At 41.5% G+C, this 26,268-nt stretch overlaps 1 protein-coding gene across 7 annotated transcripts in view; it reads right to left on the reverse strand.

Annotated features, from left to right (window-relative positions):
• NUP58 (nucleoporin 58) overlaps positions 1-26,268 on the reverse strand; it is a 67,850-nt gene that overhangs the window by 18,069 nt on the left and 23,513 nt on the right. For all 7 annotated transcript variants that reach the window (XM_073613418.1, XM_073613417.1, XM_073613416.1 and 4 more), the window contains exons 10-12: positions 24,881-24,999; positions 18,986-19,068; positions 11,568-11,769 (exon numbers count right to left, since the gene is read on the reverse strand). In XM_073613418.1, coding sequence (XP_073469519.1) covers positions 11,568-11,769; positions 18,986-19,068; positions 24,881-24,999 — 404 coding nt within the window. The remainder of the gene's footprint in view (positions 1-11,567; positions 11,770-18,985; positions 19,069-24,880; positions 25,000-26,268) is intronic.

Below are 26,268 nucleotides of genomic sequence, written 5' to 3' on the forward strand. Positions count from 1 at the left end.
CATTTTTTATGTGTCCATTTAGCCAGCCAACTGAACAAAAAAACAAAACAAAAAATTAAAAAAAAAAAAAGAGAAAAACAGCCAATATCCCCATTCACGGTGGATGGGGAAATCCTCCCTGCTATGAACTGGCTGATTTTCGATCTATGTGGCCAGCTTTAAACTTGGTGGTCATTGCTTACATGGAGACTTTTTTTTTTTTAAATATAAAAGCATAAAAACCAAGGAGGTTACCCTCCAGGAGGAAACCATGGAAAATGAATCTGAACATATGCAGGCCAGAGAAGATGTTAAAATCATACACTGGTGCCGATGTTGGGATAGGGTATGAAAAATTATGCTATAATGCTGCACCCAAAAACTCAACACCACCAGTTCACGTGAACACATACACAAGTTTTAGTGTGTTGCATTATTCAGCCCTCAATGGACCGAGAATTGCGCTTCCACTATTTATGGTAATGCACGGAACATTCACAATGCACTAAAGCTTTTTTTTTCCCCCTGCATTGTTGTGCAATTTAGAATATAATGGCAACAAGGAGTAAGAAATCCTTCTCATGGTTGCCAAGGTATATCAAATCGCCAAATTCTATATCAGATTATCTAAATTGCACCTGAGTGCAAACACCTCCTAGTGCCCACGCATAGTTACCTCCTGTTTGAATCACCTGTCCTACTGGTTTATAGGAATAAACCAAAGTCTCCTCCAATTGCTGTGTAGCCCATTCCTCTTGCCATCTCTCCTCACATCCCTATTGGCTATGGAATGTCTGTCTATCAATGTCTGGTTGAGCACCAGTAAAGCTTGTAGGAGTTTATTCTCCTCTGACCCTCTGTCTGGACAGTGCTGATTGGCCCTGTGCCGATCACATCCACCCTCCCAAGAAAAAATAAATAAAAATAAAAACACTTTAGCAATACACATTAAACTAAGCATGTGCAGTATGCCTCCTAGGACTCTGTTCTATCAGCAGATGGATTGGGGACAGGAGAAGGAGGGGAGGATCAGAGAAGATGGGATGAAATAGGTTTCACAGTGAGCATAACCAGTATGCTTTACTGCATATACAGACTGATTTTAATGTTGTGGCTTAGTAACACTTTAAAGTAAGCCAGGAAGGGAGCCAATACAGCCAATGACATTAACTTATTTTGTTCAGGCTTTATAATTCATATTTTTTTTTTTTCAGTGTAGTACAAATGATCATGGGGCTTCATTACCCTGTTTTAGCTCTACAGGCTGAAAAAAAACTGTCAGTAACATTGCTGCTTCAAAATAAATAGGGAGCTTGGTAGCTATTAAAAAAAAATAAAATGAAGGAGCACACCTTGAAAACTTTCCGTTCTCAGGGAACTCCTGAAAACTACTACTATACCCACAGCTCAAGGTCAGGGAACTCCTGAAAACTACTACTATACCCACAGCTGAAGGTCAGGGAACTCCTGAAAACTACTACTATACCCACAGCTCAAGGTCAGGGAACTCCTGAAAATTACTATACCCACAGCTCAAGGTCAGGGAACTCCTGAAAATTACTATACCCACAGCTCAAGGTACATTAGCAAGATGGTCATTGGGAAGAATTACCACCCCCTCCCCTTGCGGATAGCTAAAAACATTATTGGTTTATGTGGTTACTTATGTGAGAGGCAGAAATTGATCATTGCCCAAGGAAGCTCAAACAACCATTTGAGGAACCCTGGTTAAGGAAGGCTGGCCTCGTAGAAGTGGACACATGAACTACTGTGGGGAACTCCAGAGTCAATGAGAAATAAGAAGCTGCTGGGTTATTCAACCCATTACTAACTGACAGTTTTGGGTAGACATGCCTTTCAAGGAAGTCTAAATTAAACCACCAGATACTTTCTAATCAGTGTCACTCACACAACATTGGGGGAAAAAAAAAAGCACTTCCTGAACCGAACTAGGGTAGGCATGGAGCACCGTAACAGCACACGGTACAAGAAGTTATTTGTATTCTCAATGCAGTTAAAAAACGGTTTATTGCTTTTACACAGCACAACTTTAGTAAATGTCAAAAAATATTAAAAAAAAAAAAAAAAAGCCAGGTATTAACATGGGTTAACAAAATTTTTTTTTATGGAAAAACTTATGTAAAATGAAGAGCTTTAGTTTTTTTTTCATAGTGTCTCGAGTACAAATTAAAATGTCATCAAATAACATGACAAATTGCTGCCTGTCAGCAAAGCAATTAACAAGAAGCAACCATAAATAAAAAAAAAAAAAACAAAAAAAACACACACAATTAAATACTGGTCTGTCAGCAATACAAATAAAAAAAATAAAATAAAAAGGATGTAAACATTTGGAAATAGACATTCATTGGCAGTAGGTATGCAGCATCATTGAAAAAAAAAATTAAATAAGAATCACATTCACTAAATTATGAAAATTAGAGCCACTGCATGCAAATTAAACAGAGGCTTAGTTTATAACTGGGATAGACAAATCAATGTAGAAATCAGGAGCCCATACGCCTAGTCTAGTAGTCAATAAGTACCTTGAACTTCCTGTACCAAGGACCTGGGGGTTCAAGTACCACTATATCATTCTGTGAAAAATTACCGGTAGTTATACCCCATTGAAGTTGTTGACTTTTTTAGCATCGCTGAATATGCAAACATTAGATTATGTGCTTATAAAGGCGATATACTTGAATAAGTGAAAAAAAAGGAAGTACACATGTAGGAGACATATCTTGTAGGCATTTTGTATAACTCCCCACCAGTCTGTCATTGACTGAGTGAAATATTTGACCACTTCTCCATGCCAAGTTCCTTCAGTGGCTCTTTTTGAGTCATTTCCTTGTGGGTTTGCTAGTGCATTTAGGATCATTATTGTGGTTCAACTTCAGCTTTGTTCCATTTTGGGTTCAGCCTCACATTCTCAGCAAACATACTTTGATATGATGCAGAAGGTATAGTTGACTCGGTGACTGCGAGCTACACGGGCCGTAGAGCAGCAAAACAACTCAAACCACAACATACCGACCACCACACTTCAGTTATGTTTTTATCTGCCCTGAAATGCTTACGTTTGCACTAAACACATTATTAATGAATCCAAACAACTCAATCTTTGATCAGTCTTCAGCACATTTTCTAGAAGAGCTGGTCTTTGCCTATATGTTTAACCACTTGTTTACTGGGCACCTAAACCACCTTCCTGCCCAGGCCAATTTTCAGCACAATCACTGACAATTGCGCGGTCATGCTATACTGTACCAATATGACATTTTTTTTCCACACAAATAGAGCTTTCTTTTGGTGGTATTTAATCGCGACTGGGGTTTTTATGTTTTGCTAAACAAAAAAAGACTGAAAATGAAAACAATTTTCATAGTTTGTTATAAAATTTTGCAAACAGGTAACATTTCTCCTTTACTTTTGTGCGCTGATAAGGCTGCACTGATAGGTAATAAGGTGGCACTAATCAGGAAGCACTGATGAGGCTGCACTGATGGATGACACAGCTTAGCAGTACTGATATGCAATGATAGGTGGCACTGGTGGCGCTTAGCAGCAGTGGCTCTCTGTGTGTGGGACGGATGTCCCGTTTCCACAAGCTGTCAGCTTGAGGGGGAAAAATGCAGATTACCGGCTTCTGTTTACACCACGTGATCAGCGGTCACTGGCTGTCAGCTGATCACGTGGTAAAGGGCTGGGATCGGCCCTTTACTTCATCAGTCCTCGCACGGGAGGACATACATGGACATCCTCCAAGCAATTTAGGCCCGCGCTGCAACTGTCTTTCGGCTATAGCGGGGGCATGAAGACAAAATGGCCGCCATATTTAATCTGATTAGGTGAGTAAAAAGGGGGAGGCGTCCTTCTCCCTGTATTTATTGATGGCTCTTTTAACCGGAAAGGAGGTCCTTGATGACGCCCTGTGGGAGGGTGAAACACGTTGACGTAATTTCCGGTCCCGAGTCCAACAGACGTCACTTCTGGTTATCGGTGGAACGCACGCCAACAGCGGTGTTTCCCCATTTGCAATCTCCTGATATAAAATGCAGAGTAAAAACAGGCATAAAGTAAGTATTCACTCTACTTGCGCAATAAACATATTGCCAACCGTTACTTCACTATAGTTCCCTCCTTTTATTTCATTTTGGGTACTAATTTCTATGGATGATTATCATGAGCATGTGAGAGCTGTCTGGTGAACTGATGTAAAGCTGCCATCCCTGGCCACCATTATAAGCCTGCAACGACCCCTAGACTGAAAAGCTAAGAGTCCATTCCATCCGGTGAGTGGGGACACAGGAGGGGGTGGTGCGCACCTCGAATTTTTGGAGCACTTTATGGATTGGAGCACATTGTTCACTGTTACATGGACATTCACTTATTTTATTATATGGTTATCGAAGTCATTGTTTATTATTGCGAGCACTGTAAATAAATATATATATATATATATATTTTTTTTATTTATTTTACACACACACACACACCTCTCATGCAGGTTGAGTTGATGCAGTCTTTTTCTCACCTGAACATTGAATGCAATTTGACTGTTGCAACAAGAGTTACCTCAACCCCGCGCAATGAAAATTTTGAGTTTTTGGAGGTCAGCCAGCTAGTGAGTTTAATTTGCTGTGCCAGCCAGTCCTGGTCAAATTAGCAGTTTTTTCTAAATAAATGCCACTTCTAGTACATTTTCCTTACAATAGAATGATTTCAAATCATTCGGCAACATTTTGAAATCCCCTGCCAGACTCTTAGGCATCCACAACCTTTTTTTTTTTTTTTTTTTTTTTTTTTTTTTGAGGACCTCAAATAGAGATTTATTGATCTCGACAGGATGAAACCACACATGTCGAAAGCAAAAGAACACCAGACCCTAGATGTCGTAGCTTTAAATAAAAGAGGTTTCATCTGTATGCTCCCTAAGGCTACAGTCACACTGGCGATTAAGGCCAGTGTGAATTGTAGCCGCAGGAATCTTGTTTTCAGATGAGAGCTTCTAGGTGCAGCCGCTGGCCCCACTCACTCTGACAGTGTACGTCCATCAGTGATCACTACAGGTAATAGGTGGCTGTGCGGAGAGCTGCAAATGGCTATGGCCACCAGTGACCTGTCATGCGAGTGAATGAGGCCGATGGCTGCACTTAGCCGCTCTCATTCGCAGCTGTAAACAAAAAGATTCCTGCCGCTAAAATGTGCAAAACAAAAAGATTCCTGCCGCTAAAATGTGCAACAGCCTTAATTGCAGCCTAAGGAGCCTCTAATTAGTAGCACCTCATCTGGAACACTCAATTCTAATGTCACAAATTTGAAATGGTGGTAAATGTAGGGGTGTACTTACTTTTTCATATGACAAATCTGTGTTTGTTAATTTAGATCACAAAAATGCTTACAATGTGTTAATGTTACGCATCATTTGTTCAAGTAGATCACCTTTATCTGTAGACACTTTTTCAAATGAGGATCCAATGTTTGCCAGTTCAAACAATTTGAAAGAGTCAACAATTTTCAATGGGATGTGCTGTCTTTTTCACGTGGGTATCTGCACGGGTATGAATGTCCTCCATGTGTCTGTATAGGAGAGTCAGGTTCCAAATAAGGCACCATTTCTAATGTTACAAGTGGATTGAGTACCTAGATCCTATTATTCCCTAGTATAAAAAGTGTACCTGTTTGATTCAATCATAAAAGACTTCAGATATCAGAGACACCAAGAAAACAATGGATGTGTTTTCTATACTCTTTAACCACTTCCCACCCAGCCACTGCATATGTACGGCCGGGTGGGCGCGCTCTCCTTTTGAGTGGACGTTCAGGAACGTCCCTCAGAAGGAGGGGGATTGCGCGACTAGGCCCACGCAGCGGCGCGATCCCAATGCGCTCGTGTCATCTGGACACAGCACATCTCAGATCGGCAGGAGGGCTCTGTGATTGGCCCTCCTGATCACATGACGGCCGTGTCCAATCACAGCCATCATGTGATGTAAACAGAGAGCCGGTTGCTAGGCGATCGGCTCGGCTCTCCTCTCACATTAGTTGTTGGTGAGGAGAGACGAGCAGATTGCTGCAGCTGGCTGGTGATCAGTGTGTAGGAGCTATTTTTTTTTTTTTACACACTGATCACCAGCATAGTAACAGACAGTGTAAAACACAATGTACCGAAAACACATGTCCTCACATGAAAATTGGCCTGGTAAGGAAGGGGGCGAAAGTGCCCGGTATTGAGGTGGTTAAAATGTCTATTGGTTCCTAAAAACAGTTTGATCCTCAGGTCTATATTAATTTGTCCACAAATGAAAGCAACCATTTTGTTGGCAAGAGACAAGAGTCGCACTCTTGCGCTACATTTTCAAAAAAATGGCTGCCATCAAAATAGATCACATTTTAATACAACAATTCTTCCTAAATAGTGTCACTTTTTTTAAACTGTGATAACAGCAGGTCCATGAACAACAAACACGTCTCTCAACAGAGATCTGTAGCCTTATGCCGCGTACACACGACCGGACTTTACGGCATACTTTGCCCGACGGACTTTGACGGACTTTCCGAATGAACGAACTTGCCTACACACGATCAACCAAGGTCCAACGGATTCGTACGTGATGACGTACGACCAGACTAAAACAAGGAAGTTCATAGCCAGTAGCCAATAGCTGCCCTAGCGTCCGTTTTTGTCCGTCGGACTAGCATACAGACGAGCGGACTTTTCGACCGGACTGGAGTCCATCGGATAGATTTGAAACATGTTTCAAATCTAAGTCCGTTAAACTTTTGTGAAAACAAAGTCCGCTGGAGCCCACACACGATCGAATTGTCCGACGAAATCCGGTACGTCGGACCAGGTATGCTGTAAAGTCCGATCGTGTGTACGCGGCATTAGAGGTTGAAGCATCTTGACCTTCTGCTTTACACCAGCTCATTAACAAAACTGTGCTTGGAGTATACATTTACTCAAAAGGCAGTCTACAGAACACCTCAGGTCAGCTTTACCTAGCATGACCAAGGCAGTGATAATTTTGGCACAGGGATATGACGGATCGTGATGATGCAGAGTTGAGCACTGTTTGGAACCAGTGGCACGTCCAGGCATCAAGCACTAGAAGTCCCCAACACCAACTGGAGCCTTGGCTGTGACTGGTAACATCTGTCCTGACAGCTCAAGACACAGGAACTTCACAAACATTTCAATGAATGAATATTAAAGTGTTAGTTCACCCAAAAACAGATATTTTCATTTTGTAGCAAAATGTTGGGACAGTAAAATCACTGACTGTTTAACATCTCTCTGGGAAACTCTTGTGACAATAGTCCTACTCTCCCCGATAGATTTTTTTATTTAACAGAAAATGCCACAAGGTGAGCACTATGGCAGAGAGATCCCGCTATTGGAGAAGCCAAACCATAAAAAACCATGGACTGAATTAGCGTTTTAGAGTACGAGTACCGATATTTGTTCTCACGTATTGGTACAATACCAATTAACGATGCCTATTTTTAGTGTCATGCGACAGTTTTTTTTTTTTTTTTAGGGCTCGTTCACACCATACATGCATGAAAACTAATGGGGAACGCGCAGAGAATTTACTTGCAGAGACATCAGTATGTACATTTGAAGAAAAAAAAAAAAAAAAGTCCTGTGCGATTTCAGCCCAGTTCAGGTGTGATTTCTAATCTCAAACTACACTTCACATTGGAATCACACCTGAACCACTGAACTAAAATCACACTGCAAACTGAGTCTGAGGGTATCGGTTTTAGTATTACAGCATTTGCACATATACAAGTACTCATGCAAATGGTTAGTATCAGAACCAATACCAATATTGGTGCAACTCTCCTCCCTATCAATATATAAATCTCACTTTTGGGTGAACAAAGCCTTTAGGGCTATTCAAGAAAGTTATTAGATAACTTTCAAGATTATCTTGCTTCTGATCTGGTAAAGGAAACATGTTGGAGAAATATGAAGACTGTCACTGCAAATGATGTAATGAAAATGCTAGTTTTCTCACAGGCTGTCTTCAACACATTGGGGTTGATTTACCTAAAGTGGAGAGTGCAAAACCTGGTGCACCTGTGTACAGAAACCAGATTCCAGGTTTTTATTTTTGTCAAAGCTTAAAATTGGACAAGCTGAAGTTAAAAGCTGATCGACTACTATGTACAGCTGCACCAGATTTTGCACTCTCCAGCTTTAGTAAATTATAACCCAATTGTGTACATTCTGTTTCATCAAAACATTAAGGCTCTGTTCACACTATGGCGTTCCGGATTGTGGGTGGAATTGCCGTGATTCCGAATCTCGGACGCCCTAGCAATACCAGTTATTTTCAATGGCGCTCAAATCACGGCACGATTTTCACCTGACAAATTGTGGTAAAAATCGCGCACATGGAAATCGCAAGGCACCTGTCGCTCAAAAGTTGTTCGGGAACTGCTACTGGGCGACAGGCACCCCACGATTTTGCTGCGATTCGTCGGGTGACAATCGTAACAAAATTGTGCCACAATTTGAGTGCCATTGAAAATAATGGGGCTCGCAAGAACATCCCAAGATTTGCAGGCAGAATCGCAGCAATTCAGAACACCATAATGTGAACAGAGCCTAAACCTATCATTGGGCTTAATCATTGGTGGTTGCACCTCTTGTCCTCAACACAAGAGTGCAGCAATTAAAAAAGTTACAACTACTGATCAGCACACTGTTTCTGGTATGTAATGCAAAGCATTAAGCCACTAAATTAGTGTGACAGCCAGGCAAACTAGCATTTTCAGAAGAAAAGGTCAGCAAATAGCAGGCTACATATTTTCTACAGTACAGGTTTCCTTTAAACCAATCTTTGCATTCAGAGGAAATTTCTCTAAGTATTTACTATCTCAGAGGTCTCTGAATGAAGCAGTCATTTCCAGATTTTCAAGACACAATCTAGTTTCATGGAAGATCCCCCAATAAAAGACACAAATATTGCCATTTGTGCATGCAGTTAGAGGACACCACAAAGTGTCTCAGAATTCCAAAGTACCTCATCTCACATGAGGGTTACAGCAATGTAACAAGAGATGTCCCCCTCACTAGAGATAGAGATGTAATGACAATAATGAAAATTGGCACAATGAGCCTTATTTAGGTGCGTGAAGATTTGTCTCTAACATTCTGCACAGCAACCAAGTCTTTTCATTACACTACAGGAAAATGAAAGACAGGATCTGACAAACTCAATTATGGCTCATCATTTGGGATTTTAGCCCTTTAAATAAGTTAAGGTGACAAGCCTCTGGAGCTGGGAAAAGGTTTGTAGGGAAAAATGCTGAAGGATGGAGGGAGGATGTTGAACATATTTGCATGCCAAAGTACCATCCATGTTTTAGTAGCTCCATCATCAAGGAAACTAAAAGGCATTAGAGAACATGCGTTATTACGAATTATAGTAATTTCCAGAAAATTCTCTTGGCTGCTCCATATAATATTGAACAATCCCCATTTCTCACAACTCTATTGTGAAAATGAATTACATCATGTAGCATACAGGAATCCAACCAGCTAAACACAGTGGTTCCCTAGTGTAGCTTATGATTGCAGTGACATTCTAAATGTCACCACCAGGTAGATAATGAAAGCTGTAATCACAGTACAGGAAAGCTCAGAGCAGCGGGGGACCAATGTGTGTTATATCACACAAAATTAAAATGTTCAGGTTTTCTGGAAATCTGTTTTCATATGGACCTATACTCAAATGTAAACATAATGCTATTTCAGTAGTTTTGCCTGGATGTATATTTAAAGAAAATACAGAAGAGCTAAAATCTTGCTTTTCTGGAGAAAATTCTGCTGCACATTCACTCTGATACTGATCACATAACCATATGCTATTTAACAGAAAGATCAGGAGGTCAGATTGAAGGATTCTCCCCTCCAGCAGAGATCATATGATCCCAAAAAAGTGTTTTGGTTATAGATGCAGGAAAGCTATTGTAGCCCTTCTTTTACTCTTAAAGCGGAGTTCTACCCACAAATGGAACTTCCGCTTTAAGTGTTGGTGACCCCCTGACATGCCACGTTTGTCATTTTTTGGGGAAGCTGGTACCCCGTTTTTAGAGGCACCCAGCTTCCACTTCCTCCCCTGGCGCCGCCGGAAGATCACCTCTCCCTCCTTGCAATCTTCTGGAACACGTCACAGGCTCCAGAAGATTGTCCAGCCATTCACAGTGAAGCAACAGCCGGGTGCCCACGGTTAGAATGCCGGGGTCGTGGAGAGGAGTGGGGCTTTGTATGCCCACATCACTGGACCGTGGGACAGGTAAGTGTCTGATTATTAAAAGTCAGCAGCTACACTTTTTGTAGCTGCTGACTTTTAAATGGGTGGAACTCCGCTTTAAAGTGTTACTAAACCCAGGACAAAGCAAAGCTTGTTTATATGACTGGGGTATCATAAAATAATATGGAGATCGCCATCTGTAACAGCAGTTATCCAAATCCTATGGTTACTGACAGACTGGAATTGCAGAATATCTATGAGCATGTTTGATCAGACATTTTATCAACTAATGGCACTGCAAGGGAATCCTGCAGTTGTAGCCCTGTCATTCTAAAAAAATAAAAAAAAAAATCGGTCAGCCATGGGAACAGTAAAGCCTTAAAAAGTGTTACTAAACCCAGGACCCTACATTCACTATCTGGTCTCCCACAGTACACAGAACATGGAATTAAATTATTTTAGTAAATATAAACTGCTAAATACCTTTTCTCATCAGCAATATATAGCAGTCTTGTGACTTCTATCAGTGTCTGGTTAAAGCTTGTAGGAGGAGTTTTCAATGATATGAGGCTGCAGGACCCCGACCCTCTGTCTGGACAGTGCTGACTGGCCCTGTGCTGATCACATGCACCCTCCCAAAAAAAACAAACAAACAAAAAAAAAAAATAGCAATACACACCAAACTGAGCATGTGCAGAGTGCCTCCTAGAGCTCTATACCATCAGCAGATGGATTGGGGACAGTAAAGGAGGAGGATCAGAGACCACAGGATCAAACAGTCTCTTTACACAATGCAGAGGATTAACCCCTTAGGTTCCACAGTGAGTAGAACAAGCATGCTTTACTGCATATATAGACTGATTTTACTGTTGTGGGTTTAGTAACACTTTAATGCTTTGGGATTGGATGCATGCAGATGCATCCAATCGGTAGCACTTCCTTGACACATGCCCTGCCCTGTTTTGCAGCGGATGACAAAAATATCAGGATAGAACATGCCTAGATATGCTGATCAGTAGGTATTACTGAATTGATTTAGGAATTTAAAGTTAGGGAAGAGAGAGATGAAAATAGAGCAGGTTGTGTACTGGGTGCTGGTCTACTTCTCAATAACATTTGAGTATAGTGCCACTTTAAAATACGTTTCCAATGACAGCAAAATATTTACTTTAAGAGGTATAATTATTGCCAAGACTAAACCCTGTCTACTCTAAAAGCTGTATTTAGCAAAAATTAGGAAGACCCAGTTTGAGAGCTAAATAAATGTACTAATCATAGATTGGGTGTAAATTATCTAGAACTTGAATGCATTCAGACCTGTAGCAGGCTGCTGCTGCTGGGTCAGGGTTGCAGCCATCGCCACAGCTGCTGCGTTTGGTACACTGCCAAAGGGTGTGGGTCCGGTGGTTATGTGAGGGGCACTTTGCCACTTCTTGGCTTCAGTTCTTCGTGCCTCAAATACATCTGTGGAATCACCCAAGAATGTCTTCCGGAAACCCAGGTATTTTTCCTTGAGCATCTGTAAGCAAACAAATTCTTTTGAAAAACTTCAGGCAACACCAAGTCAAAGAACTGCTAATGCTATTCAGGAAACAATGGAACTGTATTTGAATCAGTAAATTCACTCCAGTTGTATATAATCTTAACCGTGAGATTCAGTAGGCTTCTCGCACATCTGAGCAGAACTGCAGCCTTTTAATACAGCAATCCACTTCTGCAACATCCTTTTAGGTGGACTCAGACAGAGGTCATGTGCTTGAACCATGAAACAGCTTATCCTGTATTTGTACAGTTTTGGATTTAGATCTGTTAGAAGATGCATGCAGTTGTGGGGTTTTTAAAGGATGAGTTAACTTTAAAAAATAAATAAAATGCACATTTTTTATTTTTTTACCTGTGAAAAAAGTGCATTTATTATTTTTATTATTTTTGTTGCAGAGCCTGTAAAGCATTGCACCAGCAATCAGCAGATCGCTGGTGCCATGCAGGTCTCCCGCAGATCTGTCAGTGTATCGGCATCCTTGTACCTCATACGGGGATGCTGATACATTCTGACATTAAGACTCAACGCTCACAGCGGCGTGGTAGTTCATTGAAAACTACAAGCTGACACTGCCGGACCTTGTAGTTTTCAATTCACAGGACACTGTGAATAAGTGACGTGGCCGGGAAGGCAGAGCCCCTCTTGGCACTGACTATGGGTGCAACATAAAACATGTTATGAAAGGTGAACTTATCCTTTAATTAGCTTGGCAGTCATGTGTACAAAGTGACTACCAATCCAAACTTCAGAACAAAAAAAAAAAAAAAAAAAAAGTCAGACTGAGCACACCATGAAAACAGCCGGATCATAGGTTGCTCTCCATGAAAAACAAATATGAAAATATATATTGGTAGATCATTTTTCCTTTAAAAGTTAGTGTGCCATCCCTATCAATGAAATGAATCCCCTCATTGGTTAAGACTATCCAAAAAGGAAGCCACAGAAGAGGTGGAACCAAGTTTGTCTTTTACAGAAGGCGAAAATTGACATATAAAAACTTCAGCTGCCTGCATCTCCTGATTAGTTTGACGATCTATTAAGGGAGCACTCTCTGTATGAACATTTTTCATCATACAGTGAGCTTGAAGCCCAGGTTTGTGGCAAATATATACTTTAAAGTGGCCACACTTATTAACTGGTAAGGTAAAACCTATATTTGGTTTGAGCCCCTATTAGTCCCAAGTTTAGGGATTTAATATGTGAAAAGAAACAAGCCAGGATTAGATTATTCATGGCTCAAATCCTGAAGGATGCAAGAGGCGAGCTTTAAATCCCATATCTTTAACTACAGTACAGCACACAGGCAGAATATTCATACGCCATGTTTTTTAGGCATGTACTTTCAGGTGTTGACACTGGCAAAGCTTTAGAGGACACCTCCCCTACAACTCTACCCAACTTTGCGAGTCCTCAGTTTCATAACAAGCAATGGTAGGGAGGGTGGCCCGTGTCCTGCGCTGTACTCCAAGATATAGAATTTATAGGCAAGTCAAAATTCTTCTCATCTTAAAATCGTACAGGACACAGGCAGATTATTCATACACGGTGGGACATCGCCAAGCAATGAATAGGAAAGGTGGGTAACAATGAAGCAAACATTACAGTGCTAAGGGATGCAACAAGGGTCAGAAAACCCAACCTCAGGAGACTTGCCGCAAGAACCTTGTGGCCAAAAGCTGCATCAGCAGAAGATTGGACTTCCACCTGGTATAAAATTTTAAAAGTACGAATGGAAGATCAGGTGGCGGAAGATCAGATTTTGCATCAATCATGCAATGGTGGCTTTAAATCAGGGTGTTCCTTGCAAGGTCCAGAGAATTGGACAAAGAAAGAAATCATCTGACTGGAGCAGTAGCCTTGAGGTATACTCTAAAGCAGGGATATGCAATTAGCGGACCTCCAGCTGTTGCAGAACTACCCATGAGGCATAGCAAGACTTTGACAGCCACAAGCATGACACCCAGCGGCAGAGGCATGATGGGACTTGTAGTTTTGCAACAGCTGGAGGTCCGCTAATTGCATATCCCTGCTCTAAAGGCTCTGCCTAAATCCAGGCAATGTACAGAGATTTCCTCTAGATGTTTAGGAGCACGGCATAAGGATTGGTGGACAAGGTTTTCATTGAGGTGGAATGCTGATACCACATTTGGAAGAAAGGCACGGGGTCCTGCAAAGGGGGCTAATACAAGGTATAGCTTGAAGAAAGGTTTTTTTTTTTTTTTTTTACACACACACACACACACACACACACACAAGGGAGAGTGAAGCCAAAGGCCTTTGAAAAAGAATGGATAAAGGCCAAAACCTGACCTTTAAGAGTACTTAAAGCCAATTTCTGGTCAAGACCTAATTGTAGGAGGGCCAGAATGCGAGGTACAGAGTAAACTCTGGGATTGAAGTGCAAAAAGATTTGCAGGTGTGATAATCTATCTTCCTGGCAGAAGCTTTTTCTGCTTTTAGTAAGGTAGCAACCATAGACTCAGAACCCCTTCTATCCTTTAAATACCTGGGTGTCAACAGTCAGGGTACATTTCTCCTATTCTCCTATGGAACACAGGAGTGCAGTTCGTTCTGCACTCCTGTGACACGTTTTCAGCTGACAGCAGGCTAAAGCTCGGCAAATGTCACTCAGCCAATCCAGGCTAGGGAAAGATCCTGTCTTTACAGTCGGGATCCAGACAGATGCCTGGATGGGCAGCTGGCCAAGCTTCTGAGCATGCCACTAAGAGCCTGAGCCAGCAACTCTTGCCCCCTCCACAGGCTAGCACTCCAGTCAGCACTGTAGGGGCAGAACAGGGAGCCGGTGACTGACAGTCACCACTCTCTGCTCAGAGCGGAGGAGAACTGAGGGATCAGCCCTGTTTGATCACTCAGTTCTCAGGGTAGACTCGGCGGGGACAGCTGCAGCTGGGATTGGTGCTGCAGCCATCTAGGTGAGTAGGACTTATTTTTTTTTTTTTTTATTCCTGAACTTCTCTTTTAAGCCAACAGGCTAAAGCCTGCGGTCGGCTGACGCTGCAGAATTAGTCCAGGCTCTGCAGGGATCCCAATGATGTCGGAATCTACCCAGATACCTGACTGGCAACTGGCTTAGCCTCTTGGTGCAGTGCTGATAGCCTGAGCCAGCCGCTCCCGCCCCTCCACAGCCCGGTGCTCCAGTAAACACAGGCGGAGCTGAGGAGAGAGCCAGTGACTGACAGACCCAGGTATTCCTAGGGAGAAGTCTAGAGCAGATTTATTGAAATTGATCACCCAACTGGAGGCCTGAAGCATCTGAATTGTCTTGTGGACATTTTCTAAAAGCTGCAAAAGAAGAAGTGTCCTTCTAAACAGCCCATGAGTTTGATGCCAAGACCATTGTGAACACTCTGGGAGCAGAGAATGAGCCAAAGGAAACAAACTGGAAGTGGATGTCTGCCAGTGCGAAATGAAAAAAGCTCTGATGAGATGGGCAAATGGGAACATGTGGATCTGCATCTTGGATGTCCACAGATGTATTCCCCTTGTCTCAGAAAGGAAACCACTGACTTGAATATTCCATGCAAAAGTTTGTAATTTTAAAGGAATTTGTTGATGGATTTTAAATCCAGAATAGGACAAATTTGGTAAACAGGTTTGAGTGAAATACTTTGGACCCATCTTGTGGTGGTACTGGCACAACAACTCCCTGGGACAATAGGTGGTCCAAGGAATTTTGCAAATATAACTGTCCTTGAAAGAAGAAAGCTGTAAGGTGGTAGAATTTTGAACTCTTAAAACCACTGATTGAATGCATAGGTCTGGGATATCAGTGACCAAGAGAAAGGCAAGCTGTAACAGACAGCCGCCCCCTGCACTTCAGAGTTAAGTGTGCGACTTCATTAGGAAGAGGGCTTTGGGGATGGCTTGGAGGACCAAACCTTGCGCGGAAAGAAAGGGCTGAACTTTAGGTTTTGAAGCTGAAGCCTGGTTACAGCAAACAGGTGCTCTGCATTTTGAGGAGCTAGGGGATCATGAAGGTGGTGGTTTTGTGATTTCCACCTAATCCGTGACCTCTTTAATTGGTCAAGAGCCTCACCGAACAGCTGCCTTCCTTGGAAAAGCATACGTTTGAGGCACTTTAGCAGTCTAAGTTTTTAGCCATAAGATTTTGCGCATGTGAATGGAGATTACAGCCATTCTGGAATTTGACTCATGATGACATGTTCCAGGACATCTACACAGAAAAGTACAGCAGAAGGCTATAATTGCTGCGTAACAGCACAATCCTAAAATACAGGGTCAAGTTGGTTGTTCATGTCCAGTCAACTGCAGTTTGACATACTGAAACAGTAGCTAGAGTTGATTGCAGGACCTGCAAGATTGAAGTGAAATTTTGCTTTCTCAATCAAATCGAGCTATATGGCTGCCTGGGAGCGGGGGCGAGCACTGCCGGCAGCCTGGGTGGAATGGGAGTCCTTCTCCAAGCGATCGCAGAGAGAGCGAGATTAGAGCGAAAGATCAGAGTGCAGCGAACACATCGATAACAGTTTTCATTTTGATTGCCGTGTTCCCCACAGCTTGCTGTCAGATACAGCCCCTCCTGGTCTCAGGACTTAAGACAGATCACCCATCCAATCCCAGTGACGGGTGATCTGTCAATCAAAGTTCCCCGGCCAGGGGGCGGGGCTGTATATGATGTTGAGTGGCAGGAACACGGCAATTGAAATGAAAGCCGTTAGCACTGTGTTCCCTGTGCTGCGCTCTGATCATCTGGGCGGCTCTCCTGTTCCTCTCCTCCCCTGCACAGGTAGGCTGCATAGTGAGCACAAGGCTACATTGGTGGGCACGGATGAAGTTGATGTTGTTAATATTTATAACTTAATTCTGCATAAAACATTTAAGTGTGAATTTATGAGGGTGTGTTTAGGGGCGTGTTTAGGGGCGTGTTTAGGGGCGTGTTTAGGGGCGGAATTAGGGGCGTGTTTAGGGGCGTGTTTAGGGGCGGAATTAGGGGCGGAATTAGGGGCGGAATTAGGGGCGGGTGGGCTGGGGCGCAACTGGTGGCGAGTAACCCTTGAGGCCTGGCTAGTAGCTCATCGTTTGGAAAGTATATCATATTTACGTGTTTTAAACTATTTTTTAACATTTCTTCTTCAGTTACTTTCTGGTTTCCAGGCCTAGACAAAATGCCATATCCCAGGAGTCTTCAGGAGAGGTTTCATCAGATAAGCACACCCTCCTGTCTGCATGCCTGAGCTTAGGGCAGATCAATTCCAGAAAGTAAATGCTACATGAATCATCTGCACTTACTCAAGAGGGCCACAGCCAAAAATGTTTTCCAAAATGATTTCTCAGCAAAACCGAGACCGTGAGAGTTTGAGGAAATATACGATAAAATAAAAATAATAAATTATGCCAAGCGTTATTTTCTCTATAAAAAGAGAAAGTTTATCGCATTCAGAAAATACCACAAAACTGAGGACTCACTTATTCTTTGGCAGTGTCCAAGCACCTGAAGAACACACACCTGTAACCCATGGTGTATGACTATTTTGCCTGTGTCCTGTAACTGTATGATTAAGATGCTTTACTTTCTGGTGGCCCAGATTCAGCATCTGCCTGGGTGGGGGGAATGAGAGCACCACTGACCCTATCCACAGCCAATTAGCCTCCTTAGCTACAAACATTCCTATTTTATCTTACCACAATGTTTAAAACTAAGATTACATGTGTTGGACGCACAGGTCTAGATCTCCAAACTCACTCTGGGCTCCTGCTCCTAAAAATTAGGTAGTTCAAGCCAAACAGGGAGAGAGGCTTGCTGTGGGAGTGTGTGTGTGTGTGTGTGTGTGTGTGTGTGTGTGTGTGTGTACAGTGTTTCCCCGAAAATAAGACCTAGCGTTATTTTCCAGGAGGGCTGCAATATAAGCCCTACCCCAAAAATGGGCCATAGTTTAAAATGCTTGTAAAATCCTATAATCCACTCTTTTACAGTAGAATATAATGCACAATGTGTGTGTTTCTGTAATATAAATGCGGGGAAGAGAGCTCCGGCGGGTCACAGAAGCGCAGAACAGCGTTGTACATTATATACTACTGTAATAGAGTGGATTATAGGATTTTACAAGCATTTTAACTCAGTTCACACTGGGGATTCCTGTCAGGTATGGAGAGGGAGGGGGAGAGAAGACAGCACATTGCATGGCAAGACCTACCCCGAAAATAAGCCCTACTGTGTCTTATGTTGCCCAAATTATATGTGTGTGTGTGTGTGTGTGTGTCATAATTTACCCTACCATGCATAACTTGATGGGAAAGGGATATAGGTGAATTAGATGAAGAACAGTGGTAGGCTGCTCTGACCCTGCTTACAGAAGTATCCCTTTCACCACTCCAAAAACACTGAGATTTTTATTGTACTTGTTTACAGAACCATGGAAAACATTTTTCAGTGGGCAAGGCGAGACTTGTCTGCATGTCCCAGATGTGTCCCAGGCTGGCCAGATAAGAGGAGACTACAGTATAGACAGACTCAAAGACAAAATCGCACAGACTGCTAAGATATTCATATTCCCCTTTAGTTTTCATGCCAATTATGGATCCTTCTGAAGGTGTAAATAATGTTTGTATGCTTACACATCACATACTAACTGTCTCCTTCTATAATTACAGTTACCCTAACATACTGGTGATGGGAACTTGTTTCCCCTCCTACCTCACAGTTCTACGCTGAATAGACAGATGATTGAGGCATTTCCTTTTTCTTAGGATTTATAGTGCCAACAGTGAACTTGTATTTGGCTTTAGATATATAACCCCATTCTGCTATGCCGAGGTTGGATGGAGGTACTGCAGTAGGGCTGTGTATTTAGTTTTGGTATGCGTTTGTCAATTGTAAATGTAATTTGATAAAACTATCAATACAAAACTATTTAAAATGAAAAGGGAAATCTATTCCTGAACAACCCTTGAACGTTTCCAGTTTTACACAGCTTCTCACACTACATTAGTCTTACTTATAATATACAGCTAATGATTATTACTGTTTCTTTTTCAAAATAAATAAATAAATAAATTCAATCAACTGCAGCAAATAGTTTTTCACATTATATGCATGCAAAAGGAGTTAGCACATACATCAGAAGCTGCTGCTAGTTCTCATCTTTGGGAACAGGTTACATATTAGACATTACAAACTGGAAACTAGAAAAGCCCAATTCAAATAACTTACCTTAACACTTTCATGTATGGACTGCAGCTGGGCTGCTAAGGCCACAAATGTCTGGTATAGCTTCTGCATTGCCATGGATAGGTCTGCAGAACACAAAAGCCATGTATATTTAGTATGATCAGAGTAAAAAAAAAAAAAAAAAAAAAAAAAAGTATATTTAGTAGAACAAGAAGTAGACAAAGAAAGTAAATTTGGGAGCAGTTAGCTCAGTCTAGTAGCCACCCATTTGCAACAACAGCTTGGTAAAGGCTTGAAAAAATATGTTGTAGGCAAACAATGGCTGTGGGTCAATTTCATTTTTTTTTTACTTTTTTTTTTTTATAAGTTTAGAATTATTTGAATCCACATTGGCCACATGACCCCAAAACAGCCAAGATCAAGTTAAAAAGAACTTTAGAATTGAAGAAAATGTTAGTAAAATAGATCTTCCCCACAGGTTTGACCTGGGAGCCTATCAATGTTATTTTAAGTTCTATCTGGTATAAAATAATAATTGCAAAGAAAAAGAAAAGAAAAGATGTTTAAAATAACCTACACAAACAAAAACAAGCTGGAACAGAACTAACTACTTAAAGGGTTATATCGCCTTTACTAAAAAGGTACATTATGCTGTCCCACATGTGTATAGCAGCATTGTATGTTAAACCTACCTTCCAGGCAGGGCTCTCTTTCAGTTCAAAAAATAAAAAAAAAAAACGTATGCCAAAACTACATAAAAAAAAAAAAAAAAAAAAAAAAAAAAGAAAGAAAAAGCCTTTTTAAAATCTTCTAAAGCCTGTGATGGCTTCATCCTGAGTTACTGTAGGGATGAAGTAGCCACTGGGACCAGCGCTCCCTAGTGCAACAGGAGGGAGCAGCATCCTGTTCTTTTGGGTGGCATGTGTGCAGCGTGTACCTTTCTCCTGTTGCAGACGCTGAGCTCATCACAGGCAACAGGAAAGAGCATGTGTGGCCAAAAGGAGTCATCACGGGCTGTAGATTTTAAAAATGCTTCTTTTAATATGGTTTTGGCCTATACTCTGAACAAAAAAAATGGAGCCCTGGCTGGAAGTAATATTTAGCACACTATGCTGTTATACCCCATATGGGACAGCATGGTGTGTTGCTTTTTTGGTAATTAAACCATTTCAGAGCTCAGAAAACAGATGACCAACTTTGTTTTCTTGTGTTACAATTATGTCCATTACTAGAGAAGATGATGTGTATTTATATGCAAGGCCCTGCTATTTAGTAGCCTGCCCCGCCCCCCAAGTATGAATGCTACATCTAATCTTGAAAAAAAGAAAATAAAATATATATATATATATATATATATATATATATATATATATATATATATATATATATATATACATATACATACACACACACACACATACATATATATATATATATATATATATATATATATAAAAATAAATAAAACTTTAATCAAAACCATATTAAAAAAACAAAAACAAAACAGGATATATTTTCTGAAAGCAGACACCCTAGAGAATAGAAATAGTGGTAGTGAAAAAAATGATATTGTGTGACATAATTTTTTTTTTTTACAATTTTAGTAAAAAAAAAAAAAAAAAAACCCACAACAAAACACACACACACACACACACACACACACACACTAAAGTAAATTTTAGGGCACAAATTCAATTCAATAAAATTACCAAAATAGATGGCCATCATGTCAAACCTTTGTGTGCACCCGTGAAATGGCGTCAAACTTCAGTACCCTATATTTTCAATAGGCAAAGCTTTAAAAGCCCCCTATGGGTCATCAATTTAGTGTTACGGTGGAGATCTGGTGCTAGAATTATTGCTCTCACTCTGGCGTGCGTGGCAATATGTAACATATGGATCGCAATCAAAGTTTTCATACTTAGGCATCCCCCGACACGTACGTTTGTACGTGCATATATGTGGGGGGCCCCCCCTCACAATTTAGTTTAAGGGGGGAATTTTACGTGCTTGCGTGTAACTTTTTTACAATTAAAAAGGTTCTTTTTAAGACACCCAGGGTCTAAAAAGGACCCTGGATGTCTCCCCTGTGCTCAACTGAATATAATGCAATGCAGATCGCATTGCATTCATTCCCGTTCTCAATCGCCGGAGACACCGACAACAGCGACGTCATATACACCACTTCCGGGTCAGGAACAAGAAGAGGAGAGTGGTCCAGTGCTCTCCTCCCTCCCGTCTACCCAGCAGATGGGCAAGCGGAGCCCAGGATGTATAGCCGGGGTGGGGGCACTTTACACCAGCGTGAGCTCTGCTGCTTTCCCGCAGCAGGGCTAAAATTTAGAAGAAAAAAAAAAAAAAAATTTACTTGCCCGGAGCACGGAACTGCGTGTCCCAGCGGCGGGCGATACAAATTGCGCATCCCTGATGTGTGTAGCCTTTGGTTTGTTGTGGAGCACATCAGGATTCCAGATATTCAGGTCGATCTGGGAAAGAACAACCACCTCCCATTGTGGCTGGCTTGGCCCTACCTGTTTCCATCATTGCTGAGATGAGCACAGGTCTGAGCATGCACTGGCTTTAACATTTGTCCTTTAAAAAGGCAAAGTCAATGTTTGTAACCATTCATATTTACAGTACAACAGGAAGCATAGTCACATTCTACCCCCCTGCTCACATAAATCGTAATAAAAACATCTTTGCATGTTATTTTATATATACTGTGATGCTGTACTTGCCAAATATGCTGCAGAAATCTCCCGCCACCAAGTCTGGCTGCAGCCATTTTAACTGTGGGCAGCTGAAACTGCAGGCTGTTCACTTCCTGAATTTACACAGACAGGACACACACACACACACACACACACACACACACACACACACACTTGTCTGCACATTTCTCCTCTCTCGATTAATACACATGGCTCTCTGCAGTCTCCTGTGATTTCATCACTCATCCAGCTCCCTCCAGCTCTCCTTGGCTCTACTATGACTCTCCTGCCCCCACCACGCTTGCTGGCAAACTCTCACGGGTGTGAGCGAGAGCGCTGTGCATGATGTAAAATAGCCTAGGCTAATTACCAGACAAGAAAGAGGAAGGAAGCTGTTTAAAGGTACTCACTGGCAGAAAAAAAAAAAAAATGTTTTACTATCCAAAGTTAACAAGGGCTGAAGACTTAATAGATGGAAAGATGAAATGAAAATGACTGAAGGTTCGCTTTAAGATAAAGATTTTTCAAGTGACCAAATAAAAAGGAGGAAAGAAACACACTGGTATGCATTGAAGGCGCATCAAAAACACATGTAAAACGCATATGCAAAAACACATCCGGAAAGCAGAAGTCCCATCTGCCACCAGAGCACCACTTTTTGGAAAAGTGTTTTTTCACTTTAACCACTTTAAGACCAGCCTCGTTTTGGATTTTAGGTGTTTACATGTTTAAAACAGGTTTTTCTGCTAGAAAATTACTTAGAACCCCCAAACATTACATATGGTTTTTCTTCTAACACCCTAGAGAATACAATGGCGGTCATTGCAATACTTTTTTTTGCACCGTATTTGCGTAGCGGTCTTATAAGCGCACTGTTTTTTGGAAAAAATTCACTTTTTTGAATAAAAAAAAATAAAAGAACAGTAAAGTTATCCCAATTTTTTTTTATATTGTGAAATATAATGTTACGCCGAGTAAATTGATACCCAACATGTCATGCTTGAAAATTGCGCCCGCTCGTGGAATGGCGTCAAACTTTTACCCTCAAAAATCTCCATAGGCGACATTTAAAAAATTCTACAGGTTGCATATTTTGCGCTACAGAGGAGGTCTAGGGCTAGAATTATTGCTCTCGCTCTACCGGTCGCGGCGATACCTCACATGTGTGGTTTGACCACCGTTTTCATATGCGGGCGCTACTCGCGTATGCGTTCGCTTCTGCGCGCGAGCTCGTCGGGACAGGGGGGTTTTAAAAATTTTTTTTTGTATTTTTATTATTTATTTTACAATATTTTATTTATTTTTACACTTTTAAAAAAAAAAAAAAAATTGTGTCACTTTTATTTCTATTACAAGGAATGTAAACATCCCTTGTAATAGAAAAAAGCATGGCAGGACCTCTTAAATATGAGATCTGGGGTCAAAAAGACCTCAGATCTCATATTTACACTAAAATGCAATAAAAAAAAAAAAAAAAAAAAAGTCATTTAGAAAAATGACATTTGAAAAATTATGCCTTTAAGAGGCGTGGACGGAAGTGACGTTTTGATGTCGCTTCCGCCCAGCAGTGTCATGGAGACGAGTGAGCGCCATCTTGGCCTCACTCGTCTCTATACACACCACAGCAGAGGACGCGATCGCCTCCGCCGCTACCGACGGCTCCGGTAAGCGGCGGAGGGCACCGGATCGCGGCGGGAGGGGGGGGGGGGGCCCCTCTCCCGCCACCGATAAAAGTGATCTCGCGGCGAATCCGCCGCAGGGACCACTTTTATCTGAAAGCCGGCCGCCGCACGAAAACGGGGATACCGGGGTTATGGCAGCTAGCTGCTGCCATAACAACGATATCCCCGTTCAAACTTAGGACGTACATAGTCGTGCGGCGGTCGGGAAGTGGTTAAGGACTGAGCCTCTTTGTGAGATTTGTTTAAAAGTTAAAAACAGGTTTTTTTTGTGCTAGAAAATTACTTAGAACCCCCAAACATTATGCATTTTATTTCCTAACACCTTAGAGAATAAAATGGCGGTCGCTGCAATACTTTGTCACACCGTATTTGCGCAGCGGTCTTACAAGCACACTTTTGAAAAAAAATTCACATTTCTGAATTAAAAAAAATAAGACAACAGTAAAAGTAAGCCAATTTTTTTTAAATTGTGAAAAGATAGTTATGCCGAGTAAATTGATACCCAACATGTCAGGCTTCAAAATTGCGCCCGCTCGTGGAATGGCGACAAACTTTTACCCTTAAAATTCTCCATAGGCGACGTTTAAAAAAAAAAATTCTACAGGTTGCATGTTTTGACTTATAGGAGGAGGTCTAGGGCTAGAATTACTGCTTTTGCTCTACCGATTGGGGCAATACCTCACATGTGTGGTTTGAACACAGTTTTCATATGCGGGCGCTACTCACGTATGCGTTCGCTTCTGCACGTGAGCTCGTCAGGACGGGGCACGGTTAAATTTTTTTTATTTTTTTCTTATTTTACCTTTTAAACTGTTCTTTAAAAAAAAAGGTGTCACTTTTATTTCTATTACAAGGAATGTAAACATCTCTTGTAAATAGAAAAAAAAGCATGACAGGACCTCTTAAATATGAGATCTGGGGTAAGAAAAAAAAAAACCTTAGGATCCTTACACTAAAATGCAATACAATTAAAAAAAAAAAAAAAAAAAAATACAAAAAAAGGCCCTTTAAGAGCTATGTGACGCTTTGACGTCGCTTCCACCTTGCAATGATATGGAGACGGGTGGGGCCCATCTTCCCCTCACTCGTCTCCATGTCAGTATAGGGAAAGGATCCGATTGCCTCTGCCGCTGCCGACGGCTCCAGTAAGCGACGGAGGGCATCGGATCCGCCGCAGAGACCACTTTTATCTTGAAGCGGACCGCCCGCTAAAGAAGAGGATACCGGGGTATGACAGCTAGCTGCTGCCATAACGATACTCCTCTTGAAAGTACCAACGAATAACGACTGTGGGCGGTCCAGAAATGGTTAAAGCTGAACTTGATGCTTCAATGATGGTTTAAAATTTGTCCTAAGGCAGCTTTCTGCAGTCCATCATTGTACAGTGAATAAGCTGTTGTGCTACTTGTTATCTTACAGTCATTCACAGCAAAGTATGGTGGCAGAGAGGAGATAATGCCAAAAAAAGAACAGCCATGACTTGTGTCAAATAAGCACAAATTTACACCCAGTACAATAGACCTCTCCAGTTTCCCACCTCATACCTTGTGGTGTTAAATGTGAGCTGTTAGCTTGTGTTGCCAGGTGGTTTTCCAGCTCCTCAATCTGCTGCCTGTATTGCTGTAACTGGACTTCAAATTGTTCCACTAAAGTCCGGAAGTAGCTAAAAAAAAAAAAAAAAAACCACAAAAACATATTATAATTACAAGATATAGGTGTATGTTAATTAAAGCTTTTGCAAAATGAGAGAAAAAAAATTGAGCCACTACATTTTAGAATAAATAAAAAATAAAATCCCACAGACACACAGAAGCAGCAGTTTTGTGCTGAGAAAATTCTCACAGTAGAATTCGGCATAAAGCTCTTTTCTGGGAGTCCATTGAGAGACAAAGGAATTCTTAGACTGTTGGGTTATACTGCCATCTACAAAAGAAATGGACACTGGTATCAAAAAGACATTGGCCAGCACAGAATAACCCCACCCACAAACATTATGTCTCAGTTTTGTAGCAAAGTAGTATCGAGAGCATGAAAAAAACAAAAACAAAAAAAAACAATGAACTCTAAGAAAGAACTTTTAAAGCAAGTACAAAAATCCTATTTTCTTTCACATCCATTGAGGGACACAGGACTTCTTAGACTGTAGGGATGTCCAAAAGCAGTCCAACTGAGGGGCGAGCAACATAGCAATAAAAGAAAAGAAAACTGGGAACTGTCTGCAGCTGCCTGAAGCATCCAACAACCATAGCTGGCATCAGATAAGGTCTGTCTATCAGCCTGGTAAAACTTAACAAAAACAGAAGACCAGGTGGTAGCCGTGCACATTGGGAAAAGTAAAGATGCACAATGCTGAAAACCGAGCAAGAAGCACTCACAGATCTAGTAGAGTTAACCTCGAAAGAAAAAAGGGGGGGGGGGGGAAATCGGATCCTTAAAACCACAAATGTTTGAACGATGGTCTCGGTCACCTAAAGATGGTGGAGAGAAACCAGTGTACCCTTATGGGGTCTATCCAGATTACATGAAAAAGTAGTGGCTGAGACACTGGTAGCCCAAACCATATTCAGCAAAGTGAGAGAAATGTCCTTTTAGGAAATGGAGCTGGACAGAAGGAGAACAAGGTTCTGGTCGAGATGAAAAGCAAAAATTACTATAGGCAAGAATGAAGTTCTGGGCCTCAACACCAACTTGTTGCAATGCAATCATGCTGTTAAAGGCAGTGACTGAAGCAGGATGGCAAAAGGGATACACGAGAAGATTCAGACGATCTGACAGAGCCGCGGACTGTCTGCCAGGGGTCTTACCAAAAAAGCAAACCATATCAGCCTGGGCCAGTCCAGAATCCCGCAAAAACAGATTGAAAGAAATTTAAGAGGATGAAAAAGTATAGATGAGAGTGTACTGATCCATTGGAGCGTTCTCTGCTTCTGCT

Source organism: Aquarana catesbeiana, linkage group LG02 (assembly GCF_042186555.1).
Source record: "Aquarana catesbeiana isolate 2022-GZ linkage group LG02, ASM4218655v1, whole genome shotgun sequence".
In the NCBI taxonomy this organism is placed as follows: domain Eukaryota; kingdom Metazoa; phylum Chordata; class Amphibia; order Anura; family Ranidae; genus Aquarana; species Aquarana catesbeiana.